The sequence below is a fragment of the Portunus trituberculatus genome, chromosome 4 (assembly GCF_017591435.1).
Source record: "Portunus trituberculatus isolate SZX2019 chromosome 4, ASM1759143v1, whole genome shotgun sequence".
NCBI classification, from domain to species: domain Eukaryota; kingdom Metazoa; phylum Arthropoda; class Malacostraca; order Decapoda; family Portunidae; genus Portunus; species Portunus trituberculatus.
Window position 1 is genome coordinate 332775 of NC_059258.1, and position 14796 is coordinate 347570.

At 41.7% G+C, this 14796-nt stretch overlaps 2 protein-coding genes across 2 annotated transcripts in view; both read left to right on the forward strand.

The window, feature by feature from the left end:
• The first annotated feature begins 218 nt into the window (after nucleotides 1-218).
• LOC123510714 (mitochondrial inner membrane protein OXA1L-like) lies at nucleotides 219-7057 on the forward strand. The gene is made up of 10 exons (XM_045266050.1): nucleotides 219-376; nucleotides 1765-1980; nucleotides 2349-2541; nucleotides 2970-3158; nucleotides 3571-3714; nucleotides 3993-4078; nucleotides 4704-4868; nucleotides 5186-5293; nucleotides 5550-5715; nucleotides 6034-7057. Exons 1-10 carry the CDS (start codon nucleotides 284-286, stop codon nucleotides 6186-6188), a joined length of 1515 nt encoding a protein of 504 aa, XP_045121985.1. The 5' UTR covers nucleotides 219-283; the 3' UTR covers nucleotides 6189-7057.
• A 2919-nt stretch (nucleotides 7058-9976) lies between these two features.
• The window catches only part of LOC123510723 (ornithine aminotransferase, mitochondrial-like), a 9121-nt gene continuing 4301 nt past the window's right edge, over nucleotides 9977-14796 (forward strand). Inside the window, exons 1-4 of the mRNA XM_045266060.1 lie at nucleotides 9977-10546; nucleotides 12829-13053; nucleotides 13614-13837; nucleotides 14141-14234. Coding sequence (XP_045121995.1) covers nucleotides 12846-13053; nucleotides 13614-13837; nucleotides 14141-14234 — 526 coding nt within the window. The 5' untranslated portion in view covers nucleotides 9977-10546; nucleotides 12829-12845. The remainder of the gene's footprint in view (nucleotides 10547-12828; nucleotides 13054-13613; nucleotides 13838-14140; nucleotides 14235-14796) is intronic.

Genomic DNA, 14796 nt, shown 5'->3' on the forward strand with positions numbered 1-14796 from the left:
CAGATTCTCCTGTTCCATTTCGGCTCATTCAATGTCTTAATTCCATATAAATAAAAAGACCAAATAAAAATAAAAATATTCAATTTATTAAGGGAAAAAAAGCAAAGTACACAAAATTAAATAGTTACTTAATAATTTGACTTCACATAAATAAAAAACAAAAAAATAAGATATAATTGATCTATTTAACTTAAGAGAAGAAAAACAAATTAATGTCGACAAAATAGGTGCTCTGGGAATGAGAGAGTTGCTGGCAGCCTCGCCGGTGTAAGTGTAAACAAACATGGTGGTGCCCATAAGCAGGGTAGCCTCACGCGGGGTTGTCTTCACTCGGGAACTGCGGCACCCTTACACTACACTGCTTTTGGTGGTGAAGGTAAGTGTGTGGTGATGAGATAGTGGTGTTGTTGTGGTGTTCACGTGGTGTCGGTGGTGTGATGTTATAGTGTTACCTAATCACTGCCTCTCTCTTGTGTGCGGTACGTAGAGGTGTCCAGTGGAATGCTAGCTGCTATGTACCGGCTCCTATGTACCACTTGTTTGGCGTATATGTACCATTGTTGGGCTGCTCTGTACTGGCTCTTATGTACCACTACTTTGGCTTGTATGCACCAAACAAGGCTGTTATGTACCAGATACCAAGTTAGGAAATAAAAACACACAAGGAGATAAAACACAAAACCATAAACATATTGAAATTGTATACATTTATTAAAAGTTGTGAAGCAATAAAATTCAACAAGCTGCACATTGTTAATACAATGTTTGTTCTCATATTTCATCCAAACAACACAACCATAAACACAAAACCATAAACATGAGAATTGCATACAATAATTAAAAGTTGTCAAGCAATAGAATTTAGCAAGCTGCACATTGTTAATACAATGTTTGTTCTCATATTTCATCCAAACACAACCATAAACATATTAAAATTGCATGCAATAATTAAATGTTGTCAAGCAATAAACATATTAAAATCGCATACAATAATTAAAAGTTGTCAAGCAATAGAATTCAGCATGCTACATTGTTCTCATATTTGATCCAGAGGTCATTAAGGTCAATTTGCTTTTTGACAGCATGCTTCCTTGGTATCTGCATTTTTTTTTGTTTAACTAGTTTTACAATGATGGGAATTCTACTGGCTTCATCATGGAGAATACTAATTAAGAAGTACATGTTAATTGAATTGGTTTTGCTACTCTGTTAATCGCATGGTGCCACCCTTCTACATCGTTGTTAGTCCGAACAGGGTAGGTTCAGAGTCCTCCACTGTTCTGGGTATAACTTTGTAATGGTTTATATTAACTTTGTAAAGTTTAATATTACAATTTACATTTCTTTAAATTATAATAATTCTGTTATCAAAGTTTCTTATTGCACTTTACATCTCTTTAAATTATATTTATTCATTGCATTTTTTTGTTTTAATTATCACTCTGTGGTGATAAGGTACTTATGTGTTAATACTATCTGAGGTACATAGCAGCCATGCAAGGTACATAGCAGCCATGGATGTTACATAGCAGCCAGGGATGGTACATAGAAGCCGGTGGTACATAACAGCCAATGGTACATAGACGCCTGTTTCCGTCCAGTGTGGTGTTGCTGTGGTAGGGGATGGTGTTGATGTGGTGGCATGGTGTGATAATGACGTATTTATTCTTGTTTCACTTTCCTAATCTATCCTTAACTTTTTTTTTTCTGTATTTTTTTTTCCTAACCTAATTTAATCAAACAATTTGGTCCATTATTTCCCAGGATACACCATGCTGGACCGCCGCCGCTTCCGCCAGCTACCACAGTCGTCCCTTGGGGGTGCACGGGGGAGGGGGCGTGAGGCAGACATATCCCCGCCCCCACCCACACCCACTCCTACGGTCTGCCCATGCCATAAGTGTCCGCGCCGCCCTTCTGTCTCCCTGCGGCACGCCAGCCCACCGCCACCTCAGCTCTTTCACTGACGTATTCAAAAGTGTGAGTGTTTAGTGATAGATGGAATGTGAGATAGATAATGTGTGTGTGTGTGTGTGTGTGTGTGTGTGTGTGTGTGTGTGTGTGAGATTGACAAATAAGTAATGTGAGTATATGATAGATAGGTAGTGTAATTATGAGATGCAAAGATAGATAATATGAGTATGTGATAGATAGATAGATAAATATGGCTTCTTCACACAGATACCAAAGATATGTAAGCAGTGTTTAACCCAACCTAATTTATAGGTAGACCTAACCTGACCTAACTTAATCTAATCTAACCTAACCTGACTTGACATAACCTGATCTAACCTTACTTTGCTTGAACCTGGCCTAACCTAACCTAATCTAATGCATACCCTTGACAGGTTTTCACAGTCAAGGCCTCATCAGCAGACACTGACGTCAGTGGTGGTGTGGACAGTGTTGGTGGTGTTGTGGAGTCCCCTGTTGTGGCTGCAGGTGTGGATAGCAGTGTTGGTGGTGCAGGTGTGGCTGACCTCTCCACATCTGTGCCTCCTCCTCCAGCTACACCTCCTCTGTCTATTCAGGCTACTTCTGGTGTGTGTGTGTGTGTGTTTTGTGATTTTTGTGTTTATATTTTTGTTTGTCTTTGTTTAAGTGTGTGTTAGTCTGTTTTTTTTTTCCATTGTCATTGTTTTCCCCTTCTGTCTGTCTTAGTTAATTTCTTTATGTCAGTCTTTCTTTTTTTTTTTTTTTTTTTTTTTTGTCTTTTCCCTAACTATTTTTTTCTGTCTACTTGTCACTCTTTCTATGTGTGTATCTGTTTCTGAGTTTTATCTCTCTCTCTCTCTCTCTCTCTCTCTCTCTCTCTCTCTCTCTCTCTCTCTCTCTCTCTCTCTCTCTCTCTCTCTCTCTCTCTCTCTCTCTCTCTCAGTATATTTCTGTATCTCCGCATCTCAACCTGTATTGCCTTGCTCTCAGTCTGCCAGTCTATCTTGCACCCTAACACCTTGTCACCCTTACAGAGGCAGTGGAGTACATTCCCCTGCCCCCGGTGCCCCCTGAAGCAGTAGAGGTGCCCCTGACCGCCCTAGGAGAGCCCACCTTCTCCAGCCTGGGTCTTGGTGGCTGGACTCCCATTGGCATCATGCAGAACTGTTTAGAATTCTTACATGTCAGTGGTAGTCTTCCATGGTGGGCTACTATTGCTATTGGTGAGTGTGTGTGTGTGTGTGTGTGTGTGTGTGTGTGTGTGTGTGTGTGCAGTCAATAAACTATGTATCTATCACTCAAATATTTCACCTTTCTCTTTTCTCATCTTCCCCACAACCATTATTCAAATATTTAAGCTTTTTCCTCCTCTTCTCTCTCTTCTTCTCTCATCTCTCCTTAGCAATCTTCCAAATATTCAGCCTTCCTCCTCATCTTTCTTAACCTTACTCTTTCTCTTATTTTCTTCTCCTCTTCTCTTTTCTCATCTCCCCGCAGGCATCACCTAAATATTCACTCTTCCTACCTGTCTCTTGTTTCTCATTTCTTAATCATACTCCTCCTCTTGTCTTCTCTTCTCTCATCTCCCCACAGCCATCACCGAAGTATTGAACCTTCCTCCTCCTCTCCCCACAGCCACAGTCATCCTGCGTACCCTCATCTTCCCTCTGGTGGTCATATCGCAGAGAAATGCGGCCAAAATGAACAACTATATGCCACAGTTGCAAGTCCTACAGATGAAGATGAGTGAGGCTAGAAACACTGGAGATCAGATTAATGGTACTGTCTTTGGAGGGTTTATTGGTGTTTTTTTATTTAGTTTTTTTATGGTTCTTGTGTTTTGAGGTGTTGAATCTATGCTAGGCGTGTGTTTTTTTTTTTTTTTTTTTTTTTTTTATTTATTTATTTATTTTTTTTTCACTTATCTATCGATTTATTGGTGTTATTTTTGTTTTCTAATGGTTATGTGCTTTGAGGTGTTGAATCTATGCTAGGAGTGTTTATTTATTTATTTATTTATTTTATTTGTTTGTTAATTTTGTGTTTCTCTTTTCCAGCGGCGAGATACAGTCAGGAACTGGTCACGTTTATGAAGGAGAAGCAGTTGAGTCCGCTGCGTAATATTGTCGTGCCTTTTGCTCAGGTTAGTGTCAGTCAGTCAGTCTATGTCAGTCTCTCAGTCAATTCAGTCATTTATTAACTGAGTCATTTGCTGTTCATGTATTGGTCAGTCAGTCAATCTGCCATATAAATCTAACATGACTGTCTTTTATCTTTAAATTTGCTTATCTTAACCATCTCTATCTCACTAACCTAATATAATTGTTGCTATCTCCTTTGCCCAACCTTATCAAACTTTATTTATATCGTAACCTAACTTAAATGAACTTAATTAACCTAACTTAACTTAACTCACCCCACAGGCACAAATTTTCACTGTCTCTCTTCCTAATCTAATGTAATCACCCCTGTTCCCCCTTATCTAAACTTGTTACCATTTATTTATACCTTAACCTAATGTGACCTAATTTTAACCACCTCTTTTTCCACCCCTTAATTGTAACCTAAGTTAACCATACCTATCTCTCTTATATAACTTAATAACCTTTAATTTGTACCCTAATTTAACCTAACCTTACTAACCCTTATTTTTACCTGATTTAAGCATACCTATCTCCCTTATCTAGCCTTCTATCTCTACCCTACCCTACACTAACCTAACCTAACCTAACCTAACCTAACCTAACCTAATTTCATTTACCCCACAGGCACCAATCTTCATCTCCATGTTTATCGGGCTACGTCGCATGGCCAACCTCCCACTGGACAGCCTGAAGGAAGGTGGCCTGGCCTGGTTCATGGACCTCACACTGGCCGATCCATACTACCTCCTGCCCATCATTACCTCCTGCACCATGCTGGCCACTATTGAGGTGATCTGACCCTCTTTGACCTCATATGACACTAGCGTTTGATTTTTATTTGATTTTGTTCTATTTATTTTTCTAGGATTGATGTCGGTAAGGGTGAATGAAAGTATTGCTGTTAAAAAGTGGTTCTGCTAATGTGATGTAATGTGGTTCAGTTTGCCAGTTAGTTATTTAGTCAGTCAGTCAGTCAGTTAGTTAGTCAGTCAGTCAGTAAGTCAGTCAGTTGGTCAGTCAGTCAGTCAGTTGGTCAGCCAGTCAGTCTTTAAGTTGGTCAGTCATTTAGTCAGTCAGTCAGTCATTGCTTATTCTATCCACTACAGCTTGGCACTGACGGGGCACGGCTGAGCTCACAGAACATGCAGGCAATGAAGTATGTGCTGAGAGGACTTCCCTTTGTCATCTTCCCCTTCACTATGAACTTCCCTGCTGTAAGTATAGAGAGAGAGAGGTTGTTTTCTTTGTTGGACACTTATATGTATAATTCCCCTCCTTTTTTGCATTACTAGTGGAGAAAGGTAAAAAAAAACCACATTTACTTTTCTTCTACAACAAAATGATCTTGTCTTCCTTCTCCAGGTAAAAAGAAATGTTTGTCAGACATTCATCCATTACAACACACAAAATGATTAAAAAAACTGTCTTTCTCTCCTTAAAATACAAAAATCCCTTGTGTTCCTTCCCCAGGCCATCTTGTGTTACTGGGTGTCCACAAATATGTTCTCTCTGGTGCAAGTTGGGTTCCTGCGAGTGCCAGCCATCAGAGATTACTTCCAGATCGACCCCCTCATCAAACACAAGCCAGAGACACTGCCACAGAAGAAGAAAGGAGCAGTAGAGGGGTTCAAGGACTGTAAGTGTGTGTGAGTCAGTTCAGTGGTGTGTGTTTGTGTGTGAGTCAGTCTGCTAGTTCAGTCAGTGAGCTTAATGGTTTTTATCAACATCTCAAGTAGTCTTTTATCTTGCATGTGAATCAGAGCCTTTATTTTCCCATATTTCAATTATTTTTTTTCATCTCTTGGACAATACAGCACATATTCCTTTCAAATTCTTCCTTCCTCTTCATTACAGCTTGGAAAAACGTGAAGATTACTCTCATTTAACTCTATTTCCTGCATTTCTGTTACAATACATCACATATTCGCTTCAGATCCTTGCTCTTCCATTACAGCTTGGAAGAATATGAAGATAGCAAGAGAGATTGAGGAGAGACACAAATATGACGAAATAAGGTTCAAGAAGGCTGGCACAGGACCCATCGTGAGGACCTACAGACACGACCCAACCAAGAAGATCATCAATGTACAAGCCAAGGTGAAGAAGTGAGGTGCTGCGGATGTGCTGAGGATGTGAGGGAGAACCAAGGAATGTGAGGCATTATACAGCACTGATGGAGGCTGTCTGACGGAGGTAGTGAAAGAAAGCTAAGTGAAGCAAGGTGTCCACATGGAGAAGGAAAGTATGAAGGAAAGCTAGGAGGAAAGTGTCTGAAGGGGGAAGGAAAAATTAAGGGAAACTAGGAGGAAAATGAAAGGAAAGCTAAATGAAGGAAGATGGGAGCTGAAGGGAAAAATGAAGCAGGTAAGGAAAACTGGAGAGAGGGAAAAGATGAGGGCACTGGGAGAAAAATCAACTACTAAACTGAACACAACACTTGAGAAACATTATTATTGGTTATTTTTCTGATGTCCATTTTATTCTCTCCCTTGAAAGTGAACCTGGATTTGGTAGGGAATTTTTATGTTCTGAACTAACAGTTGACTTGGCTCAGTGTGATAGATAAAGGTGAATTTTCTAGTATCTGTGAAGGTTGAGAGGCTGTGGAGGAGTTTGGGTCATCCACACAGCACTGCACAGAGAATGTGTGTGTGTGTGTGGCAATAGTTGACTCGCCATACGTTCGTTGTTTCTGAGTAAATGTTATACAGGTGACTCCTTACTTGACGAAGCAGTTTTCCTATCTATATTTATAACAAAAGTAACTCTCTCTCTCTCTCTCTCTCTCTCTCTCTCTCTCTCTCTCTCTCTCTCTCTCTCTCTCTCTCTCTCTCTCTCTCTCTCTCTCTCTCTCTCTCTCTCTCTGTGACTGTGTGTTACATGTGAGTGTGTCCGGTGTGTTACAAATGCAGTGTACATAATATAAATACTGTGCTAAGTTTGTCGCTCTTTGATTGTAATTGAATGATAAAAACCAAGCAATGTCTTTTATTACACTGGTTATGACCACACACTAATGTTCCTAGATAGAATGTCCCCTTCAAATAATGGATATGTCTTTGTCTCTATTCATTCTTAACCAAACACTGATTCACTTGGCATTCACATATCATTAGACAGTTATCATTGTGTAGCCAGCTGAACATTATTAGCCAATACAAATACATACACAGGGTTATTTAAACAAGAAGACCTACTTAACCCTTGATTATAAAGAATATATACACATTCGGAATTATTAGCTAGAAAATCACCCTCTGAAGGAAAGTTATTTAGAGAAAGAAGATTTTTGAGAACCCAGGGAACAACATACATATAAAAACAAATCAGACTGGTTTTACACACACACACCCTAAATTCTCGGTCTCTCATTGGTTGACGTCTCCAGCTTCTGTTTTGTGATTGGCTGGCTGATTCTACGTATTTGACCTTGTGTATCTCACTCTCTCTCTCTCACACACACACACACGCAAACCTAAACTTATTCAAGGCCGTCTAGATTAAACGAGATGGTTGTATGCTGGGTTACAAAATATCTTGTATCTGCTCTCCTTTCTGCTCTCCCGCTCTCCCTACACGCTCTAAGTGATGTTGAAGTGTTGTAGTAAGTTATCTGATATTTATGATAGTTGGGTATGCTGAAATAATAGCGTTTTTTTAAGGTTAAAATAGATGATCTGGTCTTAAAAGTGTTGCCAAAAGCAGAGTTACATTTCACTAGCCACTTGCCAGATCTCCTGATATTTTGAATGGTCGCTAAGATTTTCCGGAATCTTCAGATTTTTCCGTTGCTCTTTTCAATATGTTGAGGTGTTTATTTAGTTTCGTTACTGCTAAATGCATTATTTTTTATTCTTTTATTATTTTCTATTAAATGATATTTTGAACTAGAAGGAATGAATGTATAGAGAAATATGAGCATACGGAATTTTTAAGCATCTCCGGAAATATCGGGAGGAAATTTGACGACATTTCTCTGAGCAACATCGTGCCCAGTCGCTCCGAGCACGTGGGGAGGAATAGTTGTGCTGCGCATGCTCTCCACAGGTGTTGGCTTGCCCTAAAATACCTTGAAATAGTGCATAGAACACCTGTCACCTTGTTAGCATACCTGCCACACACACACACCTGTCCACGTGCGCCAAGGTAAGACCAGACTTGCGTTTTGGAGGAAATGTTGCGAATAGTTTGCGAAATTAGTGCAAAAAAGTTTATATAGTAATTAGTTTAATATATAAGCACATTTTGACTCGTAGAGAGGTGGGAATAGGGACTAAATGACTTTCCAGGTAATTTAAACAGGTAAGGATGGCTTTAGAAATAGTGATATGAATAAAAGGAGAAAAATCATTATTAATCACCTGGTAACACTTGTACATATAGGCAATAAAAAAGTTGATTAGCGGAGTTTTACAGGTGAGAATAGGGACTAAATGGCTTTCCAGATAATTTCAACAGGTAAGGATGGCTTTAGAAATAGTGATATGAATAAAAGAAAAAAAATCACCAGGTAACACTGTACGTGTAATAAAAAGCTAATTAGCTTAGTTTTACTGGTGATATAAGCAGGTAAGGAAGGAAATAATCATAAAAAAATACCTTGGTTAATATTTGCAGGTGTTAACGAGTGCGCAGGTAAGAATAAAATTTAATTAGTATATTTTAACACCTGAGAGCAAGTGTCAAGGTGTGCTGAAGTGTTGTTAATATGTTATTTGGTGTTCACGTGAAGAGAGAGAGACTTTTCTGTTGTGAATTAATGAACTAAAACCTGTTCTGAGCAAGCTAGGAACGCAGTAGCTTTCTGTCTGTCTGTATGTATGAGTGTATGCTAGACTGGCTGACTATCTGAACTGGACAATTCCGTTCCTTCCTTATTTTTTCTTCGTGTTTCATTTTTTTTTCGTTTCTTTTTCTTTTCTATTCTCTCCGTCCATTCCTTCCTTCCTTCCTTCCTTTCATCTTTCTTTCACTTTTTTTTTTTTTTTATTTCTCCTTATTTTATCCTTTCCTTCATTACTTCATTCTCCCTTCAGTCTTTCACGCTTCATTGTTTTTTCTTTCCTCCTTCCCTTCGTTTTTGACACACACACACACACACACACACACAACGAGCGGATGAGTGAGGTAAACAGGTACACGATATGAACCTCGTCTATTTGCCTCGCCACGCCTCGGGTGAATGAAAGGCCCTCTCTTATGTCAGCCGAGTGTGCTGTCCACTCCAACACACAACACACTCATCTTATTTAGGCCGAATAGTGAAGTCTCTCTCTCTCTCTCTCTCTCTCTCTCTCTCTCTCTCTCTCTCTCTCTCTCTCTCTCTCTCTCTCTGGGCAACACGATATGAATTGCGCCATAGCTTTTTTTTTTTGTTCCTATTTTTCACCTTCTTGGGTCGACTTTCTAATGTCTTATCTGACCTTCCCTTCTCTCTCTCTCTCTCTCTCTCTCTCTCTCTCTCTCTCTCTCTCTCTCTCTCTCTCTCTCTCTCTCTCTCTCTCTCTCTCTCTCTGCTGCGGACTGTTTGAGGACGGACAGCCCCACAATTAATTAGTATACTCGTCCCTCTTACAACAACATTATTCTCAGTACGGAAGCAGAGCTAAACATAGCAAGGCTTAAACATGTCAAATTTTAACCCTTAAGGTTTGGGGCACGATCCACTCTCTGGCGCCACGTCGTGGCATGGATATGGCTCCCCATAGCGACTGTGGCGAGCTGTCGCTCATCCCCGCCAGCTGCCATAATGTGGCGTGACTGTGTTGGCACCCACGCACACAAATGACTGGACACGTGACGGCTACGGACAGTCACATACCAAACGTTGAGGAGCAAGCACATTTTCCTCATTATATATCACGTACAGTGTACCAATACCATGCCTATTTTGTCGGTGTAAAACAAATCGTGTGCAACAATAGTTCAATGTCATTGGGTGATATAATGTGTGTACGTATGCGTGTCATTCTTTTCCTCGCCTTCACATAAAACTAAAGAAAAATTAAGCTGCTGATAGTAGCCTCTAAGTAGGGAGTCATATGGGTTTCAAACTTGTAGGTTACGGGGTCGCGAGTGCCAAAAGGTTGGGAACCACTGGCATATAGTCTCTCCCTGTGAGGTACCAGTTCCTATAGACACTACCACATAGAAACATACTACCCAAGGTTGAGAACCCCTGGTCGAGAGAGAGAGAGAGAGAGAGTCATGTGGGAGGGATGACGGGAGTGAGGGACGGACGGCCCGGGACGGGGTGGGTGTGGATGGCAGGCAAGCAGTCAGGACAAGGCGCTGGCGGTGAGAATGGTGAAGACGAAGACAGTGGTAATAGTGATAATAACGAAGAGAACAGTGTATGTGTAGCCTCTCAGTAATCAGAGACCAACTAGGGACACAAAGCGGACAGCAGTGTGGGTACTTGCTGGTGACACACGAACATGTCCGCCGCCAAACATTCTCTGGCTAACGTAAGTAATACATTATTGGTTGTAACTGATCATTCCACGGTGCTGTCATGTCATCACCTAACATTGGTAACCTCCAGGACAACATATCAGTGAACTAACACCCGCAGATAATTGTAAAAACTTCAATAATCCAAGTTTTCAATACGTAAACAAACCAATCCCCTGACCCGCTGCCTCCCTCTCAGCCATTATCTGCCTCATCTCTCACTCATTGCAGGCCAAACAGGTCATAGAATGGAGCTATAGGCCTAATCTTTCATATCCGTTGTTAAAATATATCCAGAATTGCCTGATTTGTGTGTAATGGAGCCCCAGTGAAGGAAAGTGGGCCGGGCCAGGACGTGACGTCACAAGGTCCCAAGCTGTGACGTCATCAGCGGCTCTCCCCAGATCATCGACCTCCACTATTATTTATTTATATCACAGTTAATATATTTCGAGTCATAAGTACCTTTTAAGGGTTTCTAATGATAGTTCGTCGTGTTTGACGTGTCTTCCATGCTTGAGTTGAATGAAGTAATGTGATTTATGGGGTGTTTAAGACTTAGATATGAGGGCGAAAATACGATAAAATTTTTACCCACGCAGTAAGTGATTTTTTATTTGAGGTTGTAGCGAAGTATTTGTGTCTTCAAAGGCTAGCTTGTGAAGGAAAAAGTGTGCAAGGCTCCTGATATGTTGAAGATGTGGACCTTAAGAATAATTTGTAGCCGTGTTAATATTGTAAAACACGTCATTTATTAAATATTATTTTTTCTAATCGGGCGTGTTGCCAGGTTTTGATATATCGAAATGATAGTCAAAATTTTTCTTTTACGTTATCAATCACACTGAATGAAATTGGTGGGCTTTGAAATGTTTTTTAAGCTAGTCGAAGTTATAACACTTTATTTAGTATGTTTTTTGAAATATTTTGATTACTCCTTGTCCCGGTAGCATTTTTATATTTTATGGGTTAGTTTTGATTGGTAACAATTCAGAATTTTTATAACATTCGTGTCCAGCTGCCTTTTTGGGAATCGTCATTTTCAAAATGATATGCGTTACGTATATATGTGACGTCATCAATGGGGGGGGGTCCCGGCTGGTCTCGACCGATACCCTCCCCGCCCCCTGGCCCAAGCCCAGAGGGTTGGTGGGTGTGGTGTGTGTGTGTGTGTGTGTGTGTGTGTGTGTGTGTGTGTGTGTTCCTGTGGTGTGTGTGAGGAGGGTGGTTGTGTTGTGGAATTCACCTCGGTCGCCTACTGGTTACCCAGCCAATCTTCCCCATTACGGAGCGAGCTCAGAGCTCATGGTTTTGTGTGTGTGTGAGAGAGAGAGAGGTGGGTGGTTGTGTTGTGTGTGCGTGCGAGGAGGGGGGTTGTGGTCATGTGTGTGTGTGTGCAGTGGCGGAGTGTACACTAAGGCAAACCAGGCAGTTTCCTGTGGAGTCCCTGCCTCTTTGGGACTCCCCAAAATGCCCTTTCAATATGTTTGGTGCCCCTAAGGCCTTGTTCACACAAGGCGGTTGGAAATTAGCGGTAGCGTTTTCAATGATAGCCCATAAATAAATAGATAAAAATAAAATAAAATAGTGGGTCAACTGCCTGGGTTACGCCGCGGCGTAAAACGCCCAGTGTGAACGATGCCAGCGTGAAACGCATGGCAGCCGCCGCGGTGCAGACCGCCCTGTGTGAACAAGGTCTAAAAATTGTCTCTTCATGACTTTTGTATTAGAGTGATGGAAACTGGAGCCCCCAAATGACTGTTCGCCTGGAGCCCACTAATGTCCTTGATGGGAATTGCATCTTTTAGAATCAGAACACTTAAAGAAGTATAGTAATGTGAAAGAAATGCCTTAAAAACTTTAAAATGTCTTTAAACTTGAATAAAACTTTTATAATGGTTTTCTGTCCTCCACACAGCACCCAAGCCCTGCCACCGCTTCCCTGCTGTCTCCCTGTCCTGTCCTCCTCCACACAGCACCCAAGCCCTGCCACAGCCTCCCTACAGTCTCCCTGTTCTGTCCTTCTCCACACAGCACCCAAGCCCTGCCACAGCCTCCCACAGCTTCCTTACTATCTCCTTCTCTTGTCCTGTCCTGTCCACACAGCAGCCCTGTCCTGCCACAGCCTGCCATAGCCTTCCCACAGCCTTCCCACTATATCCCTGCTCTGTCCTTCTCCACACAGCACCCCAGCTCTACCACAGCCCTGCCACAGCTTGCCACAGCCTCCCTATTGTGTTCTTGTCCTCCACACAGCAAAACCACAGACAAACCTGCATAAGGCTCTCCATTGCAGGTGTGTTTCTGTGGGACATGGAGGGCCGCAAGTATTATGATTTCCTGAGTGCTTATTCTGCGGTGAACCAAGGCCACAATCACCCACGCATCCTGCAGGCCCTTCAGGAGCAGGCAGGCATCCTCTCCCTCACCTCCCGAGCCTACTATAACAATGTGCTGGGGGAATATGAGGAATTTGTCACCTCCCTGTTTGGCTACGATAAACTGCTGCCCATGAACACTGGTATGGCTGTTTATTTATTTATTTATTTTATTTTTTCTTCCTTACTTTCATAGTGATTGTGTGTGTGTGTGTGTGTGTGTGTGTGTGTGTGTTTTACAGCTATGTGGTGTCATGTCTCCTTATCTTTAGTGGTCCAGTTTAGCCTTAAAGTCTTGAATATTCCTTGTTTTGAATTATGGTTTCATCCAGATTGTCCTGTATGTATATATGTGTGTGGGGGGGGGAGGGGCTTGGGGAGGTTAAGTTCAATTTTTCTTAAGTTTAATGCATTGTTCATCATGTAAAAATTTGTGCCTTTCTTCTGTGTGTGTGTGTGTGTAGTAGTAGTAGTAGTAGTAGTAGTAGTAGTAGTAGTAGTAGATAAGAATGACAAGAGGCAATTAACTTTATGCTCCTTACCTTACCTTATCATACCTTACCTGATCAAACTAAATTAAACTACACTAAACTCTAAACAACACCACACCTCAGCTCATGCCAGCCCACCCCAGCCTAACCTCACCCCACTTCATCCAATCTCTTTCTAGCAAACCCCAGCCTAACAGTCCCAATATTCACAGGCGTAGAAGCGGGAGAGACAGCTTGTAAGATAGCCAGGAAATGGGGCTACGAGAAGAAGGGCATTCCGGCGAACCAGGCCAAGATTGTGTTTGCCAATAATAACTTTTGGGGGCGTACTCTCTCTGCAGTCTCCAGCTCCACTGACCCAACTGCCTATGGTGGCTTTGGTCCATACATGCCTGGCTTCTCTCTGGTGCCCTATGATGACTTGGCTGCACTCGAGGTAATGGTGGTGGTGGATGGAGGTTGAGTTTTATGATGTTTTTTTGTGTGTGTGTGTGTGTGTGTGTGTGTGTGTGTGTGTGTGTTTGTCTGTCTCTCTCTCTTGTCTGTGTATATGTTTGTTTGTCTCTATCTAGCTTTTTTTTTTGTGTTCATCTGCACTTATCTCTCTCTCTCTCTCTCTCTCTCTCTCTCTCTCTCTCTCTCTCTCTCTCTCTCTCTCTCTCTCTCTCTCTCTCTCTCTCTCTGTATGTGTGTGTGTGATGAGCAAGAGAGCACCACAAACTTCCTTGTGACCCGGCAGGAGGTGCTTAGTGACCCTACTGTGGCGGCCTTTATGGTGGAGCCTATCCAGGGGGAGGCAGGAGTGGTGGTGCCCCAGGATGGATATCTCAGGGATGGGTCTGTGTGTCTGTCTGTCAGTTTGTCTGTCTGTCTGTGTGTGTGTATTTACTTAGTTGTACTTTACAGGGTTGTATTGGGGCTCATAGTGATTTGTCTCCTTATCTACTTTTATCCATCTTTTCCTTCAATTTGTGCACACTCTGACATTACAATCTCTTCACTTAAGCCTTTCCAGATGTCCACTGTCCTGTGTGGAAAACTGAACTTTGTAATGTTCTTCAGACATTTGCATTTCATGATCTTGTTCGTCTATCTCCATCCTCCATCAGTGATACCAGGTCTTGTCTGTCTATCTTTTCCATGGAGTTCACTAGCTTATACATTGTTATTTGACCTCCTCTCTCCTGTCTATCCTTCAAAGTTGGTAGTTCCATTTCCTTATGTCTTTCTGGCACCATCTTTGTGGCAGTCCTTTGGGTTCTATCTAGTTTCCTGATGTCCTTCTGCCTGTATTGTGACCACTGGCCACACCACATCACTGCTGCATATTCTAGTCTAGGTTTTATCTTTGTGGTTGATGTGTGTGTGTGTGTGTGTGTGTGTGTGTGTGTGTGT